The sequence below is a fragment of the Eptatretus burgeri genome, chromosome 16 (assembly GCF_056783735.1).
Source record: "Eptatretus burgeri isolate ZD-2024b chromosome 16, Ebu_testis_v1, whole genome shotgun sequence".
Classification (NCBI taxonomy): domain Eukaryota; kingdom Metazoa; phylum Chordata; class Myxini; order Myxiniformes; family Myxinidae; genus Eptatretus; species Eptatretus burgeri.
The window spans coordinates 8,630,669-8,651,035 of NC_140976.1; the positions used below are offsets into that span (position 1 = coordinate 8,630,669).

The 20,367-nt window shown below is 42.1% G+C and overlaps 1 protein-coding gene across 2 annotated transcripts in view; it reads left to right on the forward strand.

Moving 5' to 3' along the window:
* Nucleotides 1-689: 689 nt before the first annotated feature.
* Nucleotides 690-20,367, forward strand: part of LOC147010452 (uncharacterized) — a 108,187-nt gene continuing 88,509 nt past the window's right edge. For both annotated transcript variants that reach the window (XM_085860123.1, XM_085860124.1), the window contains exons 1-4: nt 690-960; nt 3,017-3,169; nt 9,694-9,861; nt 18,317-18,469. In XM_085860123.1, the coding sequence (XP_085716249.1) occupies nt 748-960; nt 3,017-3,169; nt 9,694-9,861; nt 18,317-18,469 (687 nt within the window). In that variant the 5' untranslated portion in view covers nt 690-747. The remainder of the gene's footprint in view (nt 961-3,016; nt 3,170-9,693; nt 9,862-18,316; nt 18,470-20,367) is intronic.

The window sequence follows — 20,367 nt, forward strand, 5'->3', positions numbered from 1 at the left end:
CATCCAAGGTCATTCGGGGCTGGCGCTGGCGCCACGGCTTCCAGACAGCGAGCTTCCGGCCTCAGAATGTTATCTGCTTCAGGTCTGGCTGGGGGAGATGGGCCGCCTTGTGGGCCGGAGGCGTTTGATGGTGCCGGGGGGGAGGTTTGCTCGGGAGGTCGCCGCGACCTCCCGAGCAAACCTCCCCCCCCGGCACCATCAAACGCCTCCGGCCCACAAGGCGGCCCAGGCGTACGTTGCCCAGGCGTACGTTGACACTGAGCATTGAAATGGACAAACAACCACAGGTTGGTCATAATCGCGCACGCTTTGATGGATGGACCTCATGGCCCCCCGTGTCAAAAGTTTCTTATAAGGAAACATGATGTATAAAGGAAATAATAACGGACTATTAATTCAAAATCTCTCAGACGGGCTCTCGAGGCTCTCATTCGAGCCTTGACAATGTGTACGAAAAAAATAAAATCTCGCGAGATTCCGTCATTCTGCATTCTTCGACAAAAATAATGGAAAGGTACTTCACAAAATGATCAAAAAAACTAAAAGTATTATTAAACATTTATTACTATAAATACAACACATGATATGACATGTAGTATATTATATTATATACATATATATATATATATATATATATATATATATTGCATTATTCGTGCGTTCACTGTTGATCACGTGCATTCATTTTTGTTGCCGTGACGACGGGGACGTGAGGAGGGATTTCTCGGTCTCCTGACGTCACATTCCATGACGATTACACGGTTCTGTGACGTCACGTTCCGTAACTTCTGGAGTTTCGTGCATGGTGGACGCATCGTCTTGTTTTCCCGTGTTCTCCATGAGATTTTCCTCACTGTGTGGATCCGTTTGTTCTTCGACGACTTGTTTGTCGTTCCCCCCAAGAAGCCAGTCACCTTCATGGATTGGCTTTTCAGCTTCGTTTACACTCCTCCAGTGAAGGTAAACGATCATTTCCATGTTCGGGTTCCGTGCTCCTCTCACGCACCATTTTAAATATGCCAATTTTAAATGGTTTTAATGGTTTTAAATGGTTATAAATAGTTTTAAATGGTTTTAAATAGTTTTAAATGTAAAACTGAAAACGACGGTTCGGACATTTGCTCGAGCACCACGACAGCATTGTTTCCATGGAGACCGCCATGTTGTTAAGCGGTGACGAGCACTCCGTTCCGTTGCATAACTTGTTTGAGCGCTTTGAATCAAGAAAGCCTCTTGGTAAGCGAGAGCAAGCTGCTTGATAACGGAACACAGCCCCAGATCTCACATTTTCCACTGGACGAGAGAGATATGGGAATGAGTTGGTTTGGTTTGCCGGATTTACGATGCCGATTGAACCATCAGCATCTCGGCTGTGCAAATGGGTTTTAATATCCGTGGGAGGGATATTCTGTAATCTCGCGATATGTGACAGATCCACTGACGAGCATATCGACGAGCAGGGATCTGCAGAAATTCCGCATCAAGCAAAATGTGACGAAGTCCTCAACCCCTCTCCCACCCAGCCCCAAGTCCTCAACCCCCCCCCCCCCACATCCAACCGCAAGTCCTCAACAACCCCCCCCATCCTCATCCTCCACACCCTCAAACCCCCCAATCCCAAGTGCTCAACCCCCATTCCCCAAGTCCTCTACCCCAGTGCTACTCAAAGTGGTGGTACGCGGACCAGTGCCGGTACGTGAGTCATCGACTGCCGATCCGCGGCGAGTTTCCAGTTTCACATTATCATATATATAACATGTAATATACAAAATAAAAATGTATAAATTCTTGAAAAATAATATATTTAAGCCGACAAATTCAAAATACGAGGGAGAGAAGTCTATATTTATGTAATACAAAACGTATATTAAAAAATGTGTCAACTTTTATTATATTCATTATATTTTAATATTTTTCCGGTATAAATTAATATTACTACAGATGTTCAAACAATATTTCCTCGGATCATAAACAAATAATAATATGGCACAAATATGGTACCGGTCCCTGGCACATTGGAAAAAAAAACTGCTGGTCCGCCACATCAGATAGTTTGAGAAGCACTGCTCTACCCTACCTTCCTGAAATCCCCAATCCCAATCCACAGCCTCAACCCCCCCCCCCCAATCCCAAGTGCTCAACCCCCATTCCCCAAGTCCTCTACCCTGCCTTCCCAAAATCCCCAATCCCCATCCACAGCCTCAACCCCGTTTCCAAACTCTGTATCCTCTCTGCCCCCCCCATCCCAACTCTCTGACCCCCCACCCCACACACGCACACACCAATTCGTTGTCCCTTTCCCTTTGTTCTTCAAGTCCTCTTCCACCCCCTCCCTCCCCAAGCTAATAACCCCTCTCCCAGCCCCAATCCCAAGTCCTTAACCCTACCCCTCCCCTCCAAGCCCCAACCCCAAGTCCTCAACCCTACCCCTCCCACTCTTGAACCTCGGTCCCCAACCACATCTCAACTTCCCTACCCAAACTCTGTCCTCCACCACCCCCTTTCTTCCCATTTTTAACAACATTCCTGTTTCCGATCACATTGTTGCCAACAGTGACAGAAGAAAATGCAGTCGGATGGAAAGGATCTGCTCTCCTGACATAACACTGATAAAATCAATTATTTCATTAATTATTTCGTTTTGGGGTGACTATTAAACAAGAGCCCAACAGGATATGTGGAATGGTCTCCCAGGAATGGTAGTGGATTGGTTTGAATGGGCTTTGGTCATGATATCATCATTGAATGATAGCATCGAATGATGGATTTTATTTATCGGTTTAAATATTGATCTGGTCTCCTCCAATGTGTGTGTGCTCACTTTTAGCTACTTTTTTTTGGAATGCTTTCTCAAGGCTCGTAGAAAAGCAAACACACAGAACATACGACAAAGGGAGCAGGGACACCAGGAGATCTATGGAAGAGAGAGGGATGGGTGGGGTGCATGGGGTAAACAAGATGGACACTCCAGGGATTTGTGTTGTATTCTTTATGTTTTTGCGTTCTGCCTGAACAGGAGTCGTGGTTCTTTGATTGGTTTGGGACGATAAAGAAACAGGAAGCACCAGAAGACTTTTGGCACAACACCACCTTCCTGAGTTTAATTCACCACCTTTTTCTTCTGGCTGGGATATTTTTTTTTCTGCGCTGGCTTTGGTCGCGGCTTCCGGTAAGTCATTGATACTTGTAAATGGTTATAATAAGCATGTGTTATAATTTGTTCTCCAAAGAAACACTTGCAACGATCGTTCTTATGGACCGTTTGACAAAACCAAGCAGCAAACAGAAAGTCCCCATTTTTAAGCTGATGCGATTTTAACAATCAGTTTTATAGATTGCAAGTGTGTATTAGTAATCACACTTTTCAGGCACGCTCGTTCTCCAGCACTCCACCATGTGACGTAATCTCAGGCCATCCACACAGCAGTCATTTGCCTGCATGACCATCGTGCACATAATGGTAGATGTGTTTTTTTTGTTTTTCTTTGTATCATCAATTACTCTGTGGTTTTTCCTGAGTAAATAGTCTCCCCTCCCTCTCAAAGCTTTCCTCTCACCTTTCTCAAGAACTCCCCCCTCTCTTTCAATTCTCCCCTCTCACCCTTCTCCCTCTAATCTCCCCCCTCACTCCCCCATCTCAAAGTTGTCCCCCTCCCTCACATCCACAAAGCTGCCTCCTTCCCCTGCCCTCTCTCACCAATCTCATCCCTCCACCTTCTTCAATCTTCAACTTCCCTCTGCCCCTCTCTTATTACTCCCCACTGTGCCTCATCCCATCACCACCGAGCCTTTTCTCCTCCTCATCAGGCCCTCTCCCCGAGCTCTTCTATAATCCACTACACACTGTCAACATCTCTCCCTACCTCCCCCCACTCCTCCCTCATCCTACGCTCCCCCTGTCCTTCCCTCCCCTGCTCCCAAAGCCTCCCCTCCGGCTCTCTCATCCATCTCATCCTTAACAGTGTGGACCTCAATCATTTGGGGCCTTCGCTCAAACCTGACAGATCTTTCCATGCAGGTTGCCACTGACAAACCAGGCATAATCTGTTTTTTCAAAGAAATATGCTCTCATGCACAGATTTTTCCCATTTCGTCTTCAGTTGTCCTCACCTTCCTCCCACCCATGGTGCACTGAAGCATGTGGCGAGGCAGTTGTCCTGAAACAACTTGCCTTCGCCTCATGGAAGGTAAATCCAACTGAAGGCAATCTCAGTTCCTTCCACAAAGCTCGGAACAAGTGCATGTCTACTCTCAGGAGAGGCAGAAAACAACAACTTTCTAATCTCAAATCTGAACTCTCAAACCTGTCTCCCAAATCAAAATCCTGGTGGCATTTAATTAAGTCTGTTTCTGGTGTATGTTCCCCCTCCACCCCCTCCCTTACCTCAAATGGCCGCTCAGCTGACACTGCCCGTGAAAAGGCTGAATGCCTAAACTCTGTGTTTGCTTCTAAATCTTGTGTCCCAAACCCATCGCTTTCTGTACCCACCTTACACAGTCGCACCCAGCTGTTCCTGAACTCTGTGTCCTTTTCCCCTGACAAGGTGGAGAGCTTGCTGTCAAACCTCGGCTCTGATTCTGTAACTAACTGGTCAAGACGGCATCAGCCCACGTGTCTTAAAAACCTGCTGCGCTTACCTTGTGGAAGCCTTCTTGGGGTGCTTTATGCAGCAGCTTTGGCTGGAGGAGTGTGGGAGGTGTTAATTATATATATATATATATATATATATATATATATATATATATATATATATATATATATATATATATATATATGTATATATACATGATGTTGATGCTTTGAGAGCTGATCTGGCTGCACCCACAATTGTCACCTGATAATTGGACAGAGAGGACGATCGAGGAAGATTTATGCAGCTCTGTCACAACAAACTGTGCATTGAATGGTGGGCCTGCTCTATTTTTCATCCTCCATCTGTTGTCCTTATTCACTCTCCCTCAATCACCCTGTGGAGCCCAGTTCTCACAATTTTGCATTCCAATATTTTCATCAAGTTGGGAAACAAGAATATTGCTCTGTTGGTTCCATTGGAGTGCTTGGGTCCACGACAATAGCAGAGTAATGGGTCGGTGCTTATTGAAGTTTGTATCCATAATATTTACTTGCTGTGTGTGTGTGTGTGTGTGTGTGTGTGTGTGTGTGTGTGTGTGTGTATATGTGTGTGTACATCAAATGTTCTGTGTGTAGCCAGTGAAGTGTCAGACACACATGATGGCATTTCCTGACGATTTTTCGAATGGTGAAGGAATCATTTTATCATTTTAAATAAATATTTTATTTGCACTGAATGCCAACAAATTCTGTGGGATGTGGAAAACTGAAGGGAATTATTTCCACAGCACAGGCCACAGCACGAATACCTTTTGCCAGGTAATTGCCAGCACCTTTGCACGAACTGTTTGTATACGACGTGGCGGAACTTCTTATATTGTGGACCAATAGTGGCATGTGATCCAAACTGTTACTTGAACTAGTGCCAAGCAACTTCCAGAACCTGCTCATTAAGACAAACGCGACCAAAGCCTGGATGATATGTGATGCAGAGAAGTTTGTGATCATGTGACTTGGCCTTTCCCTTCACCTGCTCGATGTCCCGAGAGCATCAGTTTTCATTCGTTGTTGGAATGAACTTGAAATGACCACACTGGAACCTTGAACAACAAGAATTGCAGATATTTTAAACATTCTACTCGAGAGATTGGTAAAACCACCTGACAATACTCAGTGCTCATTGCCCCAATATGGACATTGTGAACTGGCTTGGCAGGAGAGAGAGGTCAATGATCTGATGACTAACAATAAAATTTGCTTTGATAAGAAATAATAAATGCCTCACCAATTCAAATTCTGCATCGAATTGAGATGTCCATCTTCCTACTCATCCTCGTCGACCACTTTGGTGGTGTTGGTGTACCCATCATCACAAAGCTTTTCGTCAGGCAGCAGTTGTCACCTACTTCAAGAATTTTGCCAACTTTGATTTTTCACTTTTATTTGTTCAAGGACATCACAATGAATCATTTTCAACTTGTCTTCTAATTTTCAGTAAAGTATTTCACCATGTGAGGGCGCTTTTTCAATATGGCTGCCAAAATCATAAAAAAGCTGTTAAAAACGTAATTTTCACCAATAATTCCAGCAATTTAGAATGATATTTTCTAATGTTTTGGCCAAATGAGCTTCAAGTCAGTTTAACAGTAAGCTTAAGTATCAAAAACATTGTAGTTAACTCCTCAAAAACGGCGCATTTCTCCAAGATGGTGGCCAAAATCATTAAAAATTCCCATAAAATGTATCATTCATTATAAAGATTACCGTTTTGGTTCAAATTCAACTGAAAATGTTCAACTTTATGCAGTGTCCCTAATGTTTTCACTAGTTGAAGATGATTTCCTTCAATACTTGACATATTAAGGTTTTAGTGATTTGGATACACCTTAACTCAATTAATTATTGTTTACTCATAGACAATACTGTTGTAGGCCTACAAATGAAATATGTGTGGTGGTCTGAGAAAACCCATCAGAAGTCGCGATGGACAAGTTCCTTGTTTAAAACGGTCACGCAACCTAACAATTCATTGTTTTTTCCGCCTATCGTTACCATGTACGCTCATTCAAAAGAGTATGGAACAAGCAGGTCCATACTCTTTTGGAATAAGCATGCATGGTAACAATGGGAAGTAAACATAAATTGATATGTGTTTGTACCGTTTGTTCAAACGAGGAACTTGTCCAGCACGACTTCTGACGGGTTTTCCCAGACCGCCATACGTTATTGTTACGCTTTTTGGACAAGTATCCTGACATCAATTTTGTTTAGTTACCAATACTTGTGAAGTATAATGAACATTTTCCATCCAATACCATTTGAAGTTCAAATTATATATCGTAAGTTCATCACCCCTATATTGTCTCTGGCAGATTAATATTATAGGGCCTGTCAAATATGAACTGGTCTAAAAAAGCTCCTCTTCTTCTATTTCTGCAATATAGTCCTGAATTTTCACACCCATCACCACATCCGCAAGCATTGGTGCACACCAGTGTATTCTTTCGGCATCCACATCTGTTTGTCATGCAGGAACTGCTACAGGAACAGCTTCGAAGCTCCAAAAGAGCTTTTGGTGCTGGTGGATTTTCACTTAATACTGGTATCAAATTACCATCCTGAAGTTGCCAAGAATAGTTGGTTGGTGGCGGAATGTTGGGGCATGGCTTGCAGGATGACTTCCAAACCAACGCCATGAAAAACGCCCGTTCTGTGTGAGGTTTTAATGTTTCGAGGGTTGGAGGGAGTTGCCGGCCCTCCTTTTCATTCTGTGCAAACAGGGACCACCGTAACTCTCTTACACTCTCTACACTTCCAGATGGCTTGTACAAAATACATACGTAGCATTCCATCTGCTTGAAAACCCACTCTGGCACTTCAGTACTTCTTCCAAAAGCAGTAAATGCATCTAATATGGGGCCATCACTACTCATAAATGCCTTGAAATGACTTATGACTCCCTTTCCAGCAAATGTGCCCGTGTTGTCTATCCCTTTGAAGGCATACCATCCCACCAAGGCATCTGCTCTCTCTCTCTCTCTTCCAAGTTTATGGTAGCTTTCCCAGATTGGTATCCTTTCTCCTTTTTCCTAAGTAAGCAGGTCATTGGAGGAAGCAATGGATAGGTACCTGTGAGTAAAACAAGGACATCTGTATCTACGGAAAATACATCTAATTTGGCATTATTGTCTTTGTGCATGACATCGATAGCATTTAACAAGACCAAGTGGTCACCTTCCTCCAGGTTGTGATGCCCTGCAGTCATTTCTGACATTGACACTATGTCAGACAAGTTGCCAATGAATTTCATCAGTGTGTGATGCATCACCAGAACCATCTTTGGGCTTCCTTTGTAATGATCTAGCAATTTATCCGTGAGATATTGGGTGAATTCAGCTTTAGTGTCAATGTGTGCCAGAAATGACTTCACATTCTTGATCTCTGTAGCATCATTAACATGGTAATGAATGCATGTGTTCTTTTTGGTCCTCTTGCCTCGTGTTGTTTCTTTAAGAGACCCAGCTAGATACTGGTCAAAGACTACTCGAATTCCCTTATATGGTTTACTCATGCTGTCAATGATTTCAACAAATGTGGCTGCAAAATGAGCAGTGGTAAACCTCTCATCTGTCTTCGTCACCATGTTGACAATGCACATTGCTTCTACTATCAGAATTGGTGTTGCTCTGTCGCCATTTGCATCTTCTTCTGAAGGCTGATTTACATCTTCTGGTAGAGGCAGATTCATGACAGATTGCACTACCTGGGATTTACCAGAGAGCGTTATCATACTACCATCTGGCTGAAAGTTGGATGGTGGAGTAATGTCAAATTCATATTCTCCTATTGCATCTTTCACTTTGAACTCAGGTCGACTTTTGGTGACAACCAGTAGTCTAGAAAGCAGGTTTCTCTCCTGTTTGATGGACATCAACTGGCCCTTAACCTTTGCATTTTACTACAGGTCCAACATCTCTGAAGTAGGCAATGTTCTTCTTTTGCGGATCCCAAAATCCAACTGTCTTTTCAACAATTCTACTCAAAACAAACTTCTCTATTGACTCTCTTCCAAGTTGATCACGATTTTCAATGTTCTGACGTACTTCACTAGGGGTTACAGCGAATGTCACCAGGTTAAACATGTCACTCTCCTCAAATGGGTTTCCTTGCTTGCTGATGACCTGCACAAGCTTTGTAGCATTTTGCACCAACTTATTACCTTTATCGCATGTTAATTCATGATGGAGGGATGATGCTTCTCTGCTTTCTATTCCGTAGTCTTTTTTATTAGTCGTAGTATTCGAGACACAGCGTAGTCTTTAAACTCTTCTACAACTCTCGCCAATGTTGGAGCTATGATGAAATATTTTTCCAATGCCGACTCATTGCCAGTGATACCGATGAAACCTCCTTTGCTTTTCATTTTCTTCTGTTCTTGCTCAATTACATGATCATGATCGATAGTTGTGAATGGCACGTCATGTTTAGTGATGGCAAAATGCAAAACAACAAGAGTTCATAATTAGTATCACTAGGATGAAACAATCCAGAAAACATCATTATATCAGTTTATTTGTGTGGTCAATATTATGTTTTTAACATTTTTCTGTGATTTTGGCAGCCATTTTGAAAAAGTGCCCCCAGGTGGTGAAATATGACACTGAAAATTGGAAGACAAGTTGAAAGTGATTCAGTATGATGTCCTTGAACAAATAAAAGTGAAAAATCAAAGTTGGCAAATTTATTGAAGTACTGATCAGATAGTGACAACTGCTGCCTGACTATTTGGTTCGTATGTACGTGGCCTTATTGCCATGTTGTTCGGCATTTCCAATCCAAATCTGAGTTCAGTGTCTTCATCAGTAGAGTGATCAAACTTGAAACACAAATGTGATACGCAGCTGTAGTATCATTGTTCAAATTTTCCACCATTGAATTGGTTGTGTCTCATGAAGAGGTCCATCAACCGGGGCCCACTGGCTTTTATGGAAAACATCAGATGTTGTTGAATTAATGTTATGACATATTTTAAATGTGAGCTACATTGTAAATAGCTATTACCATTAACTAATCAAAGTGACTGTGAGCAACAGTTGTCTGAAATGGTGTGTGTTTTGCAGAATATGAAATGCTTGACGACAGTGTTTTACCATATGGCAGCATTTTTGACGTCGCTGTTGGGCTCCTTCACCTCAATCTGGATTTTCTTTGAAAAGCTGTTTCTGCCTCCACCCAAAAAGGAAATGACCTTTTTTGATTGGATATACAGCATGTTTTCAACCCCACCGGTAAGCCTGCAGAAAATTGCCGACAGATTTTTGCTTTTCAAAATTGATACATGTACTTATATGCATATATATATATATATATATATATATATGTGTATATATATATATATATATATATATATATGTGTATATATATATATATATATATATATATATATATATATATATATATGTATATAGATAGATATAGATATATATGTATATAGATAGATATATATATGTATATATATATATATATATGTATATAGATAGATATATGTATATAGATAGATATATATATATATATATATATATATATATATATATATATATATATATATATATATATATGTATATAGATAGACATAGATATATATGTATATAGATAGATATAGATATATATGTATATAGATAGATATAGATATATATGTATATAGATAGATATAGATATATATGTATATAGATAGATATAGATATATATGTATATAGATGGATATATGTATATAGATAGATAGATAGATATATATATATATATATATATATATATATATATATATATATATATATATATATATATATATATATATAGAGTATATATATATATATATATGTATACAGGGTATGTATACAGGGTGTCCCAAAAAATGTACTCACTCTTTAAATGATAATAGATGCGTTGTTTATTGACTTAGAAACAAGATTAATGGTTAAATGTGTAAATGGATAAATGCATGTTTACAAATGTTCAAACTGACGACCATCACGTTCCAAACACAGCCGATAACGTGGACCAATGGATTCAACAGCGTTACGAATCATTTCATTTGGAACTGCAAGACATTGTCTTTCAATTTCCTCTTTCAGCCATTCGACTGTTGTTGGTTTTGAGCTGTAAACCTTATCTTTGAGATATCCCCATAAAAAGAAGTCCATTGGAGTGAGGTCTGGGGAACGCGCAGGGAATTCAACACTACCTCTTCGCTCAATCCACCTGTTCGGAAAAGTTGCTTCGAGATAGGCCCTTACATCACGGTGGTAGTGGGGAGGTGCTCCATCTTGCTGAAAGTAAATCTCTTCGTCACCAAATATCTCTTCAACACGTGGACCGACAGATTCCTGCAGCAAGTTTAAGTAAACATCACCAGTGACAGTTTGGTCAAAAAAGAATGGCCCTAGGATTCCTAATGCTGATATCCCACACCTCACAGTAACCCCTGGTAAGTTTACATGGTGTTCCATAGTAACATGCGGATTTTCAGGAGCCCAGTACGTGCAATTGTGTCGGTTAATTGAGCCATTTAACTTGAAGCTGGCCTCATCGCTCCAAACAATTTTGGATTGAAATGCTGCATCTTCTTCGCATTTGCCCAGGTACCACTCACAAAATTCAGCTCTCCGGTCAGGATCGTCTTCATTTAGAGCTTGGATTAATTTTGGAATGTAACATTTCCAATTAATTCGCTTCAACATGCTATGGGCGCTTGATTTTGGGATTCCTGTCTCACGAGCCATTTGTCATACAGATTTCCGTGGGGATCGGTGGAGGGTTTCCAGCAATTGATTTTCCTTTGCGGGGGTGGTTGATGACCGTGGTCTTCCTGAACGCTCCTTATGGACGTCATGCACAGTTCCACCTGTTTCAAACTTATCTCGGATGCGAGCAATGGTGCGTCGCGTTGGTGGATCTTTGTGAAAATGTCTTCTAAATTGTCTTTGCACTTCCATGATGTTTTCGTGCTTCCAGTTGCACTTTATGATAAATTTTCTTTCTTCAAAACCTAGTCGTACTTCTGCCATGATTAGGGTCATTTTGATCTGAAAAGAAATGAAAAATTCAATGAGTTGTGAGGAGGCAAAATGTGAGTACATATTTTTGGGACACCCTGTATATTGTTGCGAATTCGCGCCCGCCAGCGTGCGAGCGGCCACGTAACTCGAATCGCGGCACGTCGCCCACCGGACGGACAATTCCGTCGTGACCCTCTCGGACTAACGCCGGGAACTAGTCACGGGTGGGCCTTTCGGCCTCACCACGATCGTGCCAATCGGTCCCCCGCGTGGGATAGGGTTGTTCGCCAAATTCGACCTACCTAAGTACCCACACGGAGGGTAGACCGGGCGATCGCACCTCGCCGCAGGTCGACTCCGGACACGGGCCACTTTAAGCAACCCGTTCCGTACTATCGGGATAACTGAGCGGTGTTATCGTCAACCTCGACAGTTCCGATTAATTGTCGGGCGTTTTTTAGCCCACTACCAACCCTTTACGTGAAGTAAGATGGAGATTCAATTAAAGAAAAGACGAAGCGAAACGGGAAAAACAGTTCAACATAAGGCACATTTATTCCGTGGCAAACGGAAAGCACACATATACAATTACAACAATTATGCACCAAAAGCAAATGTAAAAGAAACACAACAATTATGCACCAAAAGCAAATGCAACAAAAGAAACACAATGCAGATCTACTACCGACTACGCGAGCACACGGCAACACTTACACAGTTTTACTTTGCAGACGGCGCCGACAACACATATACTCAAAATCAAAAGAAAAAGGGGCCACCCTCTACGACAAGGGGGCAGACGTGGTCTGTGGGCGCGAGACCGCGTAGAGCCTACCTGTCTTGTGATGAGCCGCAAAATGGCGGCGGTGCCCCGACTCCGCGCTCCTCCGCGGGTTTCGTTGGCACTGCTTGGAATGGGGTGGGAACGGGGCCCCCTTTTCGCACTATCTCAGCGCGGGGGGGAAACAGGGGGGGGGGTTGTTGATGCTCTGGGGAAAGAGGATAGCTGGCTTGCTTGGGTCCCACGACGAGCGACTCCACTGCGCCCTCGACCGCGTTCCCGGCTTCTCCTCTCTGCAGCTCCCTGACAGACTCCGAACCCCGACAGACCGACTCTCCTCCAGACCCGTCTTGACTGCTGCTGCCACACTTCGCCGCCGCCACAACTCGCCCGAGCCCGAAACAGAAACTCTCTACTGACCCAATTCGCCCCGCGCTCGGCGCTTTATAGTGCGACAGGAGAACCCACATGCAGATTTTTGGATCCGGATGGGCTCGGGGGCGGAGCCACGCTCGCCCATTGGACGGAGGAAAAGTGGGCGTGAATCATTCCTGATCCGCGAATTTGTATATATCAATTCTACTCCGACGAGCCTGGAGGCGGGGCCAAATCGCCCCGCGCTTAATGATTGGAGGGATCGGAAGTGGGCGTGAATCATTCCTGATCCGACTTCCCCTCGGAAAGGCCGCTTTTTGCACCCGCTGCTCGGCGCGCGCCCCGCACGAGGCCAGGACAGCCTGACGCTCGGCGTTCACAAGCGGCGTGGGAATGGCGGCAGAAGGAGGAGAGGTGAAGGTGGTGGAGGGTTTATTGTGGCGATGATGGCCATGGCGATGCTTGGAATGGCGGTGATGCGATGGTTGCGAGAGCGGGTTGTGAAGGTAAAGGCCGTGGCTGTTGGCGTTGTTGTTGTTGTGAAGCGGCGTTGCGGTCGGTGGTTGTTGTGTGATGGAGGTTGAGATGTGGTTGGTTCAAAATAAAGACAGAACAGAAAAACGGCTATCTTAAAGGGTCGCAGCCCGAATGAATCACATTTATTCCCTCGAAACAACGGGTTTAGGCTAACTACACATATACTTACAGAGATATCTCACCTACGGGACCTGAATGGTGGTTTGCAAATTTCCCCAACCACAACAATATATATATATATATATATATATATATATATATATATATATATATATATATATATATATATATATATATATATATATATATATATATCCATGATAGTTAAACGGAATTTGTGGAAACCAACGGTCAATGGGAAGTGGGGGTTTCAGTTCCTGGACTTCAAGAAAATATTGAGGAAGATCGATAGGAGCCTGAAATAAATATGTACATACAATAAACACAGTGTAAATTACACAAAACACAAGAGTTTTACCTTTTAAATTTTATTTCAAAACGGTGAGATGATTCACTGCAAGCGTATTACAAGCTTGTTTGAACTGTACTCTGCCATAAACAGAAAACACAAGGGTTAGATCGAAATGATGATGAAACTGCTATCGGGGGGAGGGTGGAGGTTAGAAAGATTTGGATGTAGAACTTGTGATGGCTGTTGGATAATCAGGATCACTACAAAGTCGCCTGCTGCATTGCCGCATCAAACAAGGGTAAAACAATTGTTGGCGATCTTGATGCAGAGCAGAGCTTCCCTGCTTGGACAGGAAAGTACGAGATGGCATCTTCTTCCAACAAAATCCAGTCTCTTCATTATTATAATCCTGCTGCAGAATAAATCCCCTCACCTCAATTCGTTCCATGAGCCATGGTTGAACTGGAACCTTCGGCCCGGGGTGCGTCGTGGAAACGTTTGTAAATCCACAATGATATCTCTCTTATACCGGTCCACTCAAAGTCAGGGTAAATCCACAATGATATCTCCCTTATACCGGTCCACTCAAAGTCAGGGTAAATCCACAATGATTTCTCCCGTATCACCGGTCCATTGAAAGGGATAAATCTACAATGATTTCTGCCATACACCAGTCCACTCAAAGTCCGAGTTAATCCACAATGGGTTCTCCCGTACAGCAGTGCACTCAAAGTCTTGGTAAATCCACAGTGGGTTCTCCCGTACATTGGGCCACTCAAAGGCATTTTTTCCTGTTTGTTCCTCAATCCAAACATTAAGCATTTTTTCCATCCTTTAAATAGGATGATCACAGGACTGGAATGAGCCTTTTGTTCTTTGCTGGCTTAAACCCTTGCATGAATATTTCAGTCATGTTTACACACAGTTAATTCATTGATCTCGTAATGGTGGCCCACAGATGCGTATCATATCTAGCTGACTCAATTTCTTCACACAATGTCATAACCTTTCTCTGCCTTTTGGCACGATTAATTTTGTCCCTTGTTTTATGTTTACATGCCATTATTAACTGTTGTGTGGCTACTACATCTTGTGAATCCAGTATTAGAGGATCTCCATATGTCATTTCCTGTTCAATGACGATTCATTATTAAATTTAGCTTCGTTTCCAGATGCTGGTCTGATTAACACAATTAACGGTGTGTGAGAAACAACCACAGCCTCATTATAGGAGGTAATCATACATGTGGACGCAAACAATTGACTCATCTTGGCTCAAAAACCGTGATTTGCCGAAATGAAACACCACGATAACGAAATTGGAACACAATGGGTTGCCTGCGATTGGTAGAAACCCGCTATATTGGAACCCTTGACATTGAAGGGTTTCGTGTGTGTGTGTGTGTGTGTGTGTGTGTGTGTGTGTGTGTGTGTGTGTGTGTGTGTGTGTGTGTATGTATGTATATGTATATGTATATGTATATATATATACACATATATATATATATATATATATATATATATATATATATATATATGTAATTTGTTCGGAGAGGAAAAGCACACTGAGGCGAAAAGAATAATACAATTCTTTGTTAAAATCCTGATGTTTCAGAGCAACACTATCTTCCGTCTTCAGAGGTAACAACAAGACACCAAACGTACAGCTGCAGAATGCCTCTGCATAATGACAAAGTGAAAACGTGTTTTGAGAAATTTTTATCAATCAATTAAAGATGAAATGCAGAAATATCCAACTGTGTTTACACAATTGTGTTTACACGTTAATTGTGTTTACATAAGGAATCAAACCCCTGAGTCAATACTTTGTAGAAGCGCCATTGGCAGCGATTACAGCTTTGACTCTTCTTGGGTATGTCTGTATCATCTTTGCACATATGAATTTGGGGCTTTTGTCCAATTCTTCCTTGCAGATTTGCTCAAGCTCTGTCAAGTTTAATGGGGGAGCATTGGTGAACAGTCATCTTCAAGTCTTTCCACAGATTCTCAATGAGTGGCTTTGGCTGGGCCGGCCACTCAAGGACTTTCGCATTCTTGTTCTCAACCATTCCAGTGTTACTTTGGCTGTATGCTTGAGGTTATTGTCCTGTTCAAACATAAATCTTCACCACAGTCTGAGGTCTTTTGCACTTTGAAATAGGTTCTCCTCAAGGATTTGCCTGTATTTGGCTCCATTCATTGTTCCCTCTATCCTTACAAGCCTCCTTGTCGCTGCCGCTGAAAAAATGTCCCCATAGCACGATGCTACCGCCACCATGCTTCATGGTAGAGAAGGTGTTGGATGGGCGATGAGCTCTGCTCAGTTTCTGCCAGACACAGCACTTTGCATTCAGGCCAAAGAGTTCAATTTTTGTCGCTCTCAGAGCCTTTCACATGCCTTTTTGCCAACTCCAGGTGTGCTATCATGTGCCTTTTTCTCAGGAGTGGCTTCCTTCTGGCTTCTTTCCCATAAAGTCTGGATTTGTGAAGTGCTGCATAGACCGTTGTCCTTCTGGAAAGTTTTCCCATCTCAGTCAAGGAACTCTGTAGTTCTGTCGGAGTGGTCATTGGGTTGTTGGTCACCTCCATGACCAAGGTTCTTCTTGCCTGGTTGCTCAGTTTCCTCAGTCAGCCAGCTCTAGAAAGAGTCTGGGAAGTTCCATTTTCTTTCCATTTCCTAATGGTGGAGCTCACTGGGCTCTTTTGGACTTTCAACACTCGAGAAATTGTCTGATACCCTTACCCAGATCGATGCCTCCTCACAATATCTAATTCCCAGTTCTACGGACAGTTCCTGGGACTTCATGGAAGCATTTCTGCTCTGACATGCACTGTCAACTGTTGGACCTTATATAGAAAGGTGTGTTTGTTTATAAATCATGTCCAATCAATTGAATTGGTCACAGGTGGACTCCAATCGAGTTGTAGAGACATCTCAAGGATGATCAAAGGAAATTGGATGCACCTGAGCTCAATTTGGAGTGTTATAGCAAAGGAGTTGAATACTTATTGACTCAAGACATTTTAGCTTTTCATTTTTAATGTATTTGTAAAAATTTCGAAAAAATACATTCCACTGACCATTGTGTGGTATAATGTATAGATCAGTACCAAAAACATATCTCAATTTAACCATTTTAAATTCAGGCTGGAACACAACAAAATGTGAAGAAGTTAAGGGGTGTGAATACTTTCTGAAGGCACTGTATATTGTTGTGGAAAAGGCCCGAGTGGGGTAAACTGTTGAGTACAGCACCAGTTATTACCATGCGCCCACGAAGCGAAAAGCAGGGTTAAGCAATTGGTTTATGTTTGTCTGTCCGCTCGTCCGTCCATCCTGTAAGTTTATGACCATCACTTTATGATCGAGGAACAACTCATTTAAATTGAATGTTATATTTTGAACATGAAATGGAACATGCATAGGAAGATAAGTCTTTCATACTTCGGCTCATATTTCATTCCAATAACACGTGTGCAGAGGGGAGTGAGATATTATTTTCACTCTGTTTGTCTGTTTTCAGTCAAACAAAATTGAAAATCATTCCAAACAGAAAATTGACTGTTTTCAAGGATGTCATAAAGGACACAAACAACAAGAACGAAGAACAATGTCATGTGTTAGATCGGGTGATGCAATAGACACTGCGGAAAATGGTGGTAAAACCTAGAATTAATATATTTACACGACTCTTGCCATCTTCATTTTATTTAATTTTAATTACATACTTGAACACTATAAAACAAATTGACTTCTTGGCATTTTCAAAAACCTTACGTGTCGCAGTAGGTACTTGGACAAAATATTACGGCATTTTAAGTCATCTCGACAAGTCAAATCTTCTGCTCGCAAACACCACCCACGGCCACGTCCCCTTTTAATATCTACATTGTGTGGGGTCAGGTATTCTTTGAACTCTCTAATATTTTAAGTTCTTCATCAGAACACCGATTGATATGAAATTCAGAAAAGTTATTGATGGACCAGGGTGATTCAAGTTTGCAAAGGAGAATAACTCCAGAATTCATTGTGTTTATTCAGGATTTATGTTACCTTTTCTGTCCATGTTTGTCAACTTGAAACATGAAAGTTATTTGTTACTTTGAATGCACCACGCACGATTACAACTCTGACTTGAGATATTTTATGATAAGTTAGGTCAGATAACCGAAGAAAGAAAATCTTCAAGTCAGGAACTCTTCCATTGTTGTTGACAATTTCTTCACCCTTCATTCAATGCCAGGGCTACACTCTGGTGGTAATGAAGAAGAGTTGATATTCTGGTCATGAAGAAGAGGCCATACACAGATTTAGAATGTCTGAGCGCTTACATAGCTCTCAGTCCCGTGTTCCTGAGTTCGGTTCTCACACCGACTCTTCTGCGTTGCTGCACTCGCACACTTTGTTTGTCTGATATATATTTATTTTTCTTTCTTGATATGTTAACAAATTCCAATAAATATGTTGTATCATCTGCTGCAATTCCAATGTACCAAACACTTTCACTTGCTCTTGAAATGTATCATGCTTTTCATTCTACATAGGTTTGCTTTAATTCATGTTTTGTTTTCTGCTTGAACAGGAGAAAACGTTTGTTGATTGGTTTTATACCGACAGACAGAAATCACCACTCGCCTTTTGGCAAGATTCTTCTTTTTGGTGTTTTTTCTGGTTTGTTATTCTGCTGCCAGTGATACTTGATTTTCTTGTATTCTGGTACTGGCGAAAGCTTCAGGTGAGTGGATGATTGATAATCGTTGATGTTTTTTTTCGATATTGGAGAGACTTGCAAGTAATAAAATGGGTTTACTAATCAGATTAGTTGAACAATCTTTCTCACAAGGCAGGCCACTGTTTTTGTTTTTTCATTGTGATTGAAAAGACCCCCTCCCCCACCCCCACTTCCTCCTAAATCCGAGGTCAAAGACTTGGAGCTTTCGACGGATGACCAAACAACCAACAGATAGAGTATAACAGCAAACAAATGCACAAAAACGTCGTGAAGCTCTTTTATTCTGTGTATTCACATTGACTAACTGGACTGTGGAGTTTGAGACAGAAACAGAGGTTTTACATTGCAATTGATCAACAATTAACTGGCCGACAAGCCGAGGCTCTCGCTGCTCCCTCTGTTGCACCCACAAAGTAATTGTCGTCGAAGACAAGTGGCCCTTTGTGGGACTTCTTTGATTGTCGTCACATTTCTTCTTTTTGTGTCTGCGAAAGCAAAGCTTGTGGAAGAACGAGAACACATAATAAATCAGGATGCATCAGAACAAAAGGAACAGTAGTAAGAGAGAAGGGAACACCAACAGCAGGCTTGAGGGACAAAATAGAGAGAGACAGACAAATGTAGAATGTGGGGAAGAATGAGGGGTGAGGATACAAAGGTTGACACGATGGATATGGAGCCAAACTCTTTGGAAAAAAAATCCTGGATATTTGGAAACTGAATGGGTTTGGTCAGCGAGGAGGGAGTCAGGGTGGGGAGTGGTAGAAAAGATCATGGTTTTAGTAGGGGGGGGTGCCATCCCGAAGACCCCAGTCAAGGATGAGACCAAAGTGAACGTGGAAGCTGGCTCGACAGGAATGACAATTGAGGAACAAATGAATGGATTTGAGTGACACCAAAAGGTGGCTGCTGGCAGATAGCTTGTGCCCTGCAGAAACCTTTAGGTTGGGGTGGGGTGGAGGGGACAAAGCATGGAAAGATTCGTGGGTTTCATACCGGAAAGGAGGCAGGAGAAGACAGAGGCCTCAGACCATTTTTCAATGAGAAAGTGATAGGCCATCAATTCAGCTTCATCTTGGGAGATTCCAATGATGTTGAATGCTTTGATTTCCACGGCATCAATCTGGGCAAGATGTGAAATGAGGCCCAAGCCCCAAAGGGAGAGCATTGATCCATCAAGCTGTGGATGAAGGCCTTGAAGATAGAGTTTATTGTTTGGAGGATAAACTTTATCATTTCTCATTCCATTGTTATTGGTTGCTTGATCTCGATGAGAATGAAGAACATCACCATTGCCATAAATGCAGTCATATCTCCCTCTCACAACATCAAACATTCTACAATACCCAATGCAGTGACTCGAGCAATCTCTCTTGGCCTCAATATCGAAATAAATGGAGTTCTCCAAAGACTTGGTGGTCCCTGACTGATCTACCGCTCAGAGTTGTTTGATGTACAGTGCAAATGTGCCTTCTTTCATGTGCTCATGGCTCATTTCTAGTAGATAAGCTGGAGCTCAGAAAGTAGACAGAGTTAATGAGAATGAAAATAATTAATTGTTGGATATTGTGGACAAAATTAGATTGTGATGGACCACTGTCTTTCTTGGGTAGAATGGAGTACAAAAGGGAAGATTCAAGAATGGGATTCCATGACTGAGAGAAATGTGTGATAAAGGAATGAGTAGAGAGTCTGGGCTTGGGTACAAAAATGCATATTTTGCTACTGTCTTTGTGTATGTTACTGATGAGGCTCAGTGGGGATTGGATGGGTGACTTTCAAAGGAAGTTTGTGAGAACTACGTTGTGAGACCACACCAAAGGGAATACATGGCTGTGTGGTTGCCAGCCTGTGTTCAGTGGTGGTAAAGTTGACTATCATTTTGCCTCTCTTCATGGGAA